This window comes from Oncorhynchus clarkii, chromosome 9 (assembly GCF_045791955.1).
Source record: "Oncorhynchus clarkii lewisi isolate Uvic-CL-2024 chromosome 9, UVic_Ocla_1.0, whole genome shotgun sequence".
NCBI classification, from domain to species: Eukaryota; Metazoa; Chordata; class Actinopteri; order Salmoniformes; family Salmonidae; genus Oncorhynchus; species Oncorhynchus clarkii.
The window spans coordinates 41,772,336-41,782,698 of NC_092155.1; the positions used below are offsets into that span (position 1 = coordinate 41,772,336).

Genomic DNA, 10,363 nt, shown 5'->3' on the forward strand with positions numbered 1-10,363 from the left:
ATGTTTCAGAGATTTAGCCTATTCTTCTTAATTTTCTTAAATATTTCTGCATTTTAATGTCATATCGTAATTTGGGAGTTATAAAGCAGACGCACATGACATGAGTGTTGAATCAAACTAAAATGCCATGCGTATTCAAGACACCCGACATAATATATTAGCCATTTGGTTTCCAGGCCACCTAACCATGAGGAATTGAGTCATTCTGAGTAGGCTACATTGGAAATATACTGTAAAACTACAGGGGGCATTTAAAATGTACTAGGCCATTACAGACAGTTTATAGCACACATGCGCAAACGCAAAGCTCTAGTCTGGGTAGGCTTACCAGTCTTTTTAGCTAACATTCCACTCCTTGTAACCTACTCTTTGGCATATGACACCGAAGGAGTCAGTGAAACGTTACCTAAAAAGAATGGTACTAGCAAGGCCTGTCCAAGGTTCTGCAATGCGGAAACGAGTTGAATTTTCTCATGCCGATGCACGCGGGTCATTCTCTCTAATTTAGCAGCTGAAAAAACATGGAATTTATTACATTTTTAAGTATCTGACTCCATGAACAAAACTGTACTTAGGCTACGCAGGTGTAGCGGGTAGTAAATTGCCTATTATCGATTAAAATGCTCGGACAACAAATAAGAGACCATATTAAAACAAGTTTTGTTTTGCTATAAATTAGGCTACATTTAAAAAAAAAAGTTTAAGTGCATTGGCTACTTGGGTCAAAGGGGCATGAAACACAACTTTGGATCCAAATTCGTATAGCGATTAAACTAAAACACAAAAATAAATAATCTAACGAATATACTAGGCTTTGATATTTAAATATTTTATATTTACTCCATAGACATTAAAGTGATTTTACACCTCTGATATTTGTTTTTGCATTAGGAATAAAAAGACTAAGACAGTGTGTGTGTGAGATATAGGCCTATGAATGGTTCGCAGTGTAACTCCCTAATGTCTGATTTTGAAACGAACATACGTGTCTGCAATTAGAAACTAGATTTATATGAAACTTATATTATCTCTGCTGGATCAATACAATCATAACGAAAAATTATTGGAACAAATAATGAATCAAATTGAAAAAAAAATGGAAAAAAAAATACAAAATAATTAAGCCTAATCAAATATGCAAAATTAGCTTATTCGAATAAGTAAAATATTTGGTATAAATGAAGCTTAGGAGCTAGCATCCATGCCTCTGGTAACAAACACCCTTTTCTCCTTCCAAAATCTCAAAGTAATCTCTCTCTCTCTCTCTCTCTGTCACTCACTCACGCACTCTCTCACTCTCTCACATACACACACACCGCTTCAGAACCATGAGGGGTTTGTGCATGCTGAGCAAGTCATTGCATTGGCAGTCTATGAGGACACGTGCCTAGTCCCCCTCTAAGATTCTGCGGCTTGTGGTTTGCACTTGTCACGGCTATAGCAAAACTGAGCGCAACATCAAGACCAACACCGACAACTGCATGGAGAGGTCACAAACAGGGACATTCGATCACATTAACCTGATCAACATGATCAATTTGAATGAGGATGAATTGTTTTACTTCGTTTCTTCTGATGCCAAGAAAGTGACAGGAGGGATTTGAGAGTGACATGGATAATCAAGACCAACAGACGGGATTTTAAACGACAGCCTGTGTGGATGTAACGGTTGGGCAGCCTTTAAGAGCAACGTCGATACGTCTTGGCAACAGGCATGATTATCTTTCTCTCACAGCAGCAGCAGCCAAAATAGCTCATAAGCACACTGCATGTATTTATTCAACAATTTTCAAATTTGATCCAATGAATATCTGAAGATTCACATTTTATCTCACAACAATGGCTCACTTAATTCGACACAAGATCGGCAACAAGCTGACCAATGCAGCCAACACAGTGTCCAATAAGTCTCAGGCCAAGGTCAGCGGAGTGTTCGCCAGACTGGGTTTCCAGGCCGCTACAGATGAAGAGGGTCTGGGGTTCGTGGACTGCGATGACTTGGACTATGACTACAGGCAGGGGATGCAGATGGACATCATGCAGGGCGACGAGGAAGGGGGAGAGATGGACGGAGGAGACGAGTTGATGGAGGGAGACAGCCACTACCAGAGAGATGGCACCGGCCCATCATCCTCCTCCATCAAGAACACTGGGGCGTGTAACGAGTTGGCATCAGAGGTCAAACCCAAAATTACGTCTTGGGAAGCGGGGTGGAACGTCACCAATGCCATTCAGGTAGAAATGATTTGAAGAATGACATGAACATATTGTCACTACGCCAATGTAGGCCTTTTGTCAACAATCGCCTTGGAATCATTTCAGAGCACAATGCATTACGCTATATCATTCAGAAGACCCCAATTTCCATTTAAAACTACTATAATTTTTCACATTCACTTGTAAAAATATACTTTCATTTATTTCTTCCAGATAAATGAATTGTCCTATTTTATGGCTTCTTATTTCAAAATCCCTAATTTAAAACGAGTGATTCCTATATATATATATATATATATATATATATATATATATATATATATATATATATATATATATATGTATATATATATATTTTTTTAAACATAAACAATGGCATTTGCCTTCATTTCATCGGACGAGGATGTCAATTAAATACGAAGCATTTTGAGATTTTAAAGGAAAATAGGGATCTATTCTAGATCGCCTATTTCCTATCAGTAAAAAACAGACCCAACTCCATCTGGAATGAATACAATTATTTGGATTAGCCTCAGGCACAATAAGGACCATTTCATTATTCTTGATAACATTTCACAGTGGATTATATAAAATAAATCCGGTCTTGGTGAGGAAATATCTTAGTTTTAAAATTTTAAATTAATATCAACAAAAAATAAGCATCGTTTCAAATCAAATTCCAATTCTGAGCCTGCACGCTTAGTGCCCGACAGATCTATACTTTTTTCTCCCAACTCCAATCGTTACATTTAGATTTTCACACATATGATTATGCAAATAAATGCTGTTTGTTATAATTATGCAACTTTGAATGTCATTAATTTCTTGTCTATGTGGGGCGGGGAGCCTGTCACTTCGATAAGACCATGACCATTACGACTCAACTGTGCTTGTGTATCCGCAGGGGATGTTCGTCCTTGGGTTACCCTACGCCATTCTTCACGGAGGATACCTCGGACTCTTTCTAATCATATTTGCGGCTGTTGTATGTTGTTACACCGGAAAGATTCTTATTGCGTGTCTGTATGAGGAGAACGAGGATGGAATTCTGGTGCGGGTGAGGGACTCCTACGTGGACATCGCCAACGCGTGCTGCCAGCCACGGTTCCCGTCTCTGGGCGGGCATATCGTTAACGTTGCTCAGATCATTGAGTTGGTCATGACCTGTATCCTGTACGTGGTGGTCAGTGGCAACCTGATGGTCAACAGCTTCCCCAATCTGCCGGTCTCGCAGAAGGCCTGGTCTGTAGTCGCCACGGCCGCCCTCTTGCCTTGCGCGTTCCTCAAGAGCCTCAAGGCTGTGTCCAAGTTCAGCTTGCTTTGCACTATCGCGCACTTCGTCATCAACATCCTGGTAATAGCCTACTGCCTCTCCAGAGCCCGCGATTGGGCCTGGGACAAAGTCAAATTCTATATTGATGTCAAGAAGTTCCCCATCTCCATTGGCATCATCGTCTTCAGCTACACGTCCCAGATCTTCCTGCCCTCGCTGGAGGGGAACATGCAGAGGCCAAGCGAGTTCCACTGCATGATGGACTGGACCCACATTGGAGCCTGCGTCCTGAAGGGCCTGTTCGCTCTAGTGGCCTACTTGACTTGGGCAGATGCCACCAAAGAGGTCATCACGGACAACCTGCCGTCCACCATCAGAGCGGTGGTCAACCTATTCCTTGTGGCTAAGGCCTTGCTGTCATATCCGCTGCCATTCTTCGCTGCTGTAGAGGTCTTGGAGAAGTCTTTTTTCCAGGATGGAGGGCGCGCCATATTCCCTGATTGTTATGGCCCGGGAGGAAGGATTAAGTCCTGGGGACTGGGCCTCCGGTGCCTCCTGGTGGTGTTCACGTTGATCATGGCCATCTTTGTCCCTCACTTCGCACTCCTCATGGGCCTCACCGGGAGTCTTACCGGCGCCGGGTTGTGCTTCCTTCTCCCAGCTCTCTTTCATCTAAAGCTGATGTGGAGGAAACTTTTATGGCACCACGTGTTCTTTGACGTCGCCATATTTGTCATAGGGGGGATATGCAGCATTTCTGGTTGTATTCACTCAGTAGAAGGGCTCATCGAGGCATTCAAATATGGAGTCGAAGAATAAGAACGTTCTACCTCTGTAGCCCATACTTTAAATGTGGTCATACTCTCATCAATCATAGGCGCGTAATGACAGACTGATTGACAGCGCATAAGGGATACTGTGTAATTGTTTTACTTCGTTTTTTTGTTTTGCCTTCTTGATGACAATGTGCAATAATCAAATTTATAATCATAGTGTAGAGTATTCAGTGCTGAATTGTTGTGTTAACTAGGAAGGGGGTAATGTAGTGTCCTTGGAGAATGGATCATCTCTGAAACAGTGAATATCATGCAAGGTTCGATCAGGCAAGGTTAGCATGTGAAAATGAGCTGTGCATAGGCCTCGGTTATGTGTGGATGTGTTGAATCTGCATTGAGAATGAGTTTATTAGCGTTTTATTTTTGGTTTCTAGCTGCTAAAGAATTAGATAATCTCAGTCGATTTAAAGATAAAACACGCTCGGGGCACCCACGTGGGATGGAGCTATAGGATAAATGTACTTGGTTAATCAAAACATTTCGATTCGTTTTCAACTGTACTTGGTTTTTGGTGTTTCAAGTGTCATTATGGATTAAGTGAATTATTGCAGTGCAAACCAGTGGCTCTAAATGTTTATATGAAACCATCTGTCTTCTGTAGTCTACCTATCTGTTGAATGTGAATTGTGCTTTCATTGAATTTATCATGACATGTAAGAAAAGAGTATGTGTTGAATTAGCAGAGAAATTAATCGAATATTTTATGCGTTATGTTCATATCTTTGGATTCATTATGTCTATAATTTGTGCACGCTCATGTTTGTGGGAAAAAATTATATATGGGTGAATAAAATACATGTTTTTATGGATGAATATAGAAAGTTTGGAGGGCTTTCTGTAAAACGGTCAAATGGAAGCAGAGTCTGTGGATTAGGAAGGCAGTGTGTTGTTGTGTGGAGGAGGATTCTGCTAATTATCACAGGCTCACTCACCTCACATGCACATGTGCATTGTCTGCCTGTATGCTTAGACATGCTTAGACATGCATTCAAATTTTCAAAATTTACTTGAATCATGTTGTAGCCGTAACACACCATATATTTTATTTAACCTTTATTTAACTAGGCAAGTCTTACAAATTCTGACGGGCTACCCCGGTCAAACCCTAACCCGGACGACGCTGGGCCGATTGTGCGCCGCCCTATGGGACTCCCAATCACGGCCGGTTGTGATACAGCCTAGATCGAAAAAGGGTCTGTAGAGACGCCTTTAGCACTGAGATGCAGTGCCTTAGACCGCTGCGCCACTCCGGATCCCATTTATTAAGCATAACAAATATTATTTGAAATTACATTATGTTGCACTGTAAAAAGCACCACATCTTTAATTTCCTGATTTTCAATAGTAACAATTCTTCTCAGAATGAGGATGTTCTGATATGGGACCCACATGATGCTTGTGAAAGTTCTGATGCTCTTATAACTAGAGGTCAGCATTGGATACTTTGGGGACCTTAGTGGACCCCAAGAGGTCATCAGCATACATTTTAAAAATACAAAAATTAAAAGACATACCCCCAGATAGCATATGATAGCAAAATGTGTAGAATTGCAGGAAATTAGCTTTACAACTGCAAACATTTCTCTCAGCCTCATGCCAAAAGGTGCAGAATTGCAGGAAATTTGCTTTAAAACTGCAACATTTTCTCTCAAGCCTCACTGTACCTGACCACTCACCAAAGAGGATAGGTGTTCAACAGTTTCACTTTACAATGAAAAGGAAGCTATGATCCCATATTGATGTCACCTGTTAAATCCACTTCAATCAGTGTAGATGAAGGCGATTAGACAGGTTAAAGAAGGATTTTTAAGCCTTGAGACAATAGAAACATGGATTGTGGGAGAGGGTGAATGTGCAAAACAAAATATTTAAGTGCCTTCGAACGGGGTATGGTAGTAGGTGCCAAGGCGCACCGGTATTAGTGTGTCAAGAACTGCAGCGCTGATGGGTTATTCACGCTCAAAAGTTTCCCGTGTGTATCATGAATGGTATACCACCCAAAGGACATCCAGCCAACTTAACACAAATGTGGGAAACATTGGAGTCAACATGGGCCAATATCCCTGTGGAACACTTTCAACACCTTGTAGAGTCCATGCCCTGACGAATTGAGACTGTTCTGTGTGTCAAAAGGTGTGCAACTCAATATAAGGAAGGTGTTCATTGTATAAATATCACATGATTTGATCGCAATTGAGTCCCAAATCAGAACTACAACCATCTAGACGAGAGCTAGGAATCAACTTAGGTAAATTCTTCATTGCATTTTACATGCCTTCAAAAAGTATTCACACCACTTGACTTTTGCCACATTTTGTTGTGTTACAGCCTGAATTGAACATGGATTAAATAGTTTTTTTGGCACTGGCTTTATAATGTCAAAGTGGAATTATGTTTTTCAATTATTTTTTAAATAAAAGCTTTAATGTCTTGAGTCAATAAGTATTCAACCCCTTTGTTGAGACATGCCAAAATAAGTTCAGGAGTAAACATGTGCTTATCAAGTCACATAATAAGTTGCATGGACTCACTCTGTGTGCAATAATGGTGGTGAACGTGATTTTTGAATGACTACCTCATTTCTGTATCCCACACATGCAATTATCTGTAAGGTCCCTCAGTCGAGCAGTGAATTTCAAACACAGATTCAACCACAAAGACCAGGGAGGTTATTCAGTGCCTTACAGAGAAGGGCACCTATTCCAAGATAGGTAAAAAATAAAACATTGAATATCCCTTCGAGCATGTTGAAGTTATTAATTACACATTGGGTGGTGTATCAATACACCCAGTCACAACAAAGATAAAGGCGTCCTTCCTAACTCAGTTGCCAGAGAGGAACGAAACTGCTCAGGGATTTCCCCATTAGGGCCAATGTTGACTTTAAAACAGTTACAGAGTTTAATGGCTGTGATAGGAGAAAACTGAGGATGGATCAACAACCTTATAATTACTCCAAAATACCTTAAAGAAGGACGCCTGTACAGAATAAAATGTTCCAAAATATGCATCCTGTTTGCAATAAGACACAAGTAATACTGCAAAAAACGGAGCAAAGCAATTACATTCTTCTCTAGATGTGGAAAGCTTTTGTTCCAAGACTCCCAGCAGTAATGGCTGCCAAAGGTGCTTCTATAAAGTATTGACTCTTGTGTAAATGAGATATTTCTGTATTTCATTAACAATACATTTGCTAAAATTTCTAAAAACATGTTTTCACTTTGTCATTATGGGATATTGTGTGATGGGTGGGCTTTTTTATTTTACTTTAATCCGTTTTGAATTCAGGCTGTAACACAACAAAATATGGAATAAGTCAAGGGGTGTGCATACTTTCCAAATGCACTGGAAACAGCATATCTCTTATGCAAAACACTGATAACAACATTATTTCTTATTTGCGATCTGCTGAATATGGTTTTATTGTAACTAAAATGTTGTTCATGGCATTATAGGAAAGCAGTGCTATTTCAGAGGGACAACCCAGCTAGCACATAACGTTCTGAGAACCATATGTTTCTTAGAGCTTGGTGAGAACGCGGTTGTCCTATGGTTATTTTTGCATACAACCTTCCCACGACTTTCTCGGAATGGTGCAAGATAGTTGTTTGTCTGTGAAACATTTTCAGCATATTTAAGGAACTTAATAAAAATAAATTATTTTCTTGGCATTTCATTACTTTAACAGAATGTTTCCTAAAAGTTCAAACATGGTTACATTTCATTTCAATTTTGGCAATGCTCTCAGAACGTTCTCCAACTGGTTTGACATTAGGAATGCTCTAAAATATTTCAGAGAAGGTTAATTAAGTAACAACATTCTTCTGTGGGAATTTCAGTACTTCAGCATAACGTTTCCTTGTGGTTCTATTTAGAGTCATGTTCTGAAATGGTTCCAAAAACGTTAAGAAACAATATTCTTCTGTGGAAATTTCAGTTCTTCAGCATTACATTTCCTGCAGGTTTCCTCATGGTTCTATTTAAAGGATAATTCTTTATAACCGGGTTATTATGCTTTTAATATAAGATTTTTGTACATTTTTATGTTTTATGGGTTTTCTTAGTCATACTGCACAATTCCTTGTTTTTGTTATTTTGAAGCTTCTTTATTGCCCTTGTCTACAGCATATTACGATTCCAAGGGTGCATATCTTCACCCATTATGCAATGCTCTGCCTCATAAGCCTGCAATTTGCTTAGCTAGCTGGCTATCAAGCCCAAATGAAGCTTAGCCCAAATGAAGCTTATGTCATAACTTATGAGTGCATTTCACATTACTTTTGGGTTGTAAATATATTATAAATAATGCATGAATGTCATGCTAAATATATGTTAATATCATTGTCACCAATTAACTGTAATACACCCTGAAAATAATTTGAAGATAGATACTAAGAAGGTAATTACACTAACCATAACACAGAGTTACCATATCTAGCCAGTTAGCATGCTAGTTATCTAAATCCGAAATAATAGTATTTGCAACAATAACAGCCAAGTTTCATCTTAGCAACTGTCTTATAAACAACAGTCCAAACAACATGAAACAGTAGTCCTACCTAAATAGCTACACCTGCTGCATCTGAAATAAAGGGTTTTCAACTATGACAGTGACTTTCCAAACATCCATCCAACAACACTTAGATGCCTATTGGATATGGACGAAGCCATCGTTGACATCACCCTGTTGTTTCCTATGAAAATGCTCAGTGGCGCGTTTGATGATTAGGAAATGTAATTTCAGCGTGTCGCCATCTTGCTACATGGAGGAGTTTTTGGAAACATTGCATGCGCAGTTTGAGCGACTCTAGGAAGTGATGTTGCATGCTAGCCCAGTGCTGCCCCCTCTCAAGGAGTATCTCAAATTGAAGGCCAACCAAAGTACTGCAAGCTGCCATTAGCAACTCAATTGTCCTTATAACTTTGTATGTGTGTGATTTTAAAGTAATCGGTTCAAGGACATACACTACATGACCAAAAATATGTGGACACCGGCTCGTCAAACATTTCATTCTCATTCCAAAATCATGGTCATTAATATGGAGTTGGTCCACCTTTGCTGCTATAACACTTTCGTGGGAAGGCTATCCACTAGACATTGGAACATTGCTGCGGGGATTTGCTTCCATTCAGCCACAAGAGAATTAGTGAGGTCCGGCACTGATGTTGGGCAATTAGTCTTGGTTAGAAGCCGGCGTTCCAATTAATCCCAAAGGTGTTCGATGGGGTTGAGGTCAGGGCTCTGTGCAGGCCAGTCAAGTTCTTCCACACCGATCTCGACAAACCATTTCTGTATGTATCTAGCTTTGTGCACGGGGGCATTGTCATGCTGAAACAGGAAAGGGCCTTCCCCAAACTGTTGCCACATTGTTGGAAGCACAGAATTGTCTAGAATGTCATTTTATGCTGTAATGTTAAGATTTCCCTTCACTGGAACTAAGGGGCCTAGCCCAAACCATGAAAAACAGTCCCAGACCATTATTACTCCTCCAAACTTTACAGTTGGCACTATGCATTGGGGCAGCTAGCGTTCTCCTGGCATACGCAAACCCAGATTTGTCCGTCGGACTGCCAGATGGTGAAGCGTGATTCATCACTCCAGAGAACGCGTTTCCACTGCTCCAGAATCTGATGGCTTTCCACCACTCCAGCCGACGCTTGGCATTGCACATTGTGATCTTAGGCTTCTGTCCGGCTGCTCGGCCATGGAAATCTATTTCATGAAGCTACCGACGAACAATTCTTGTGATTGAGGATGACTGTTGTCGACGTGTGCAAAGGGTCCCTGGTTCGAGCCCAGGTAGGGGCGAGGAGAGGGACGGAAGCTACACTGTTACATACAGTCAATGGTTGTTAGTCCAGGACTAGGCTTAATCTGTATCTGGGAAACTGGCCCTGCATGGATAAATAAAGAGATACTAAATGTTGACATCACTCTTTTGCAGACCTGGAAAATGTTTTGAAGATGTCAGTGTTATCTAGACTGAGTGGGAAGTTCTGTAATGTGTGCAGGAATATAAGCACAACCCTAGTCCAC

At 40.4% G+C, this 10,363-nt stretch overlaps 1 protein-coding gene across 1 annotated transcript; it reads left to right on the top strand.

Moving 5' to 3' along the window:
• Positions 1 to 1,538: 1,538 nt before the first annotated feature.
• On the top strand, positions 1,539 to 4,599 carry LOC139417230 (vesicular inhibitory amino acid transporter-like). Its single transcript, XM_071166476.1, has 2 exons — positions 1,539 to 2,235; positions 3,122 to 4,599. The coding sequence occupies exons 1-2, from the start codon at positions 1,840 to 1,842 to the stop codon at positions 4,307 to 4,309; spliced, it is 1,584 nt and encodes a 527-aa protein (XP_071022577.1). The 5' UTR covers positions 1,539 to 1,839; the 3' UTR covers positions 4,310 to 4,599.
• The last annotated feature ends 5,764 nt before the right edge of the window (positions 4,600 to 10,363 follow it).

Bases quoted from the DNA above. Each gene is read 5' to 3' on its own strand.
- LOC139417230 (XM_071166476.1), top strand. From the start codon at position 1,840: ATGGCTCACTTAATTCGACACAAGATCGGCAACAAGCTGACCAATGCA. The intron at 2,236-3,121 runs GTAGAAATGATT...GTGTATCCGCAG, and splicing joins ACGTCACCAATGCCATTCAG to GGGATGTTCGTCCTTGGGTT.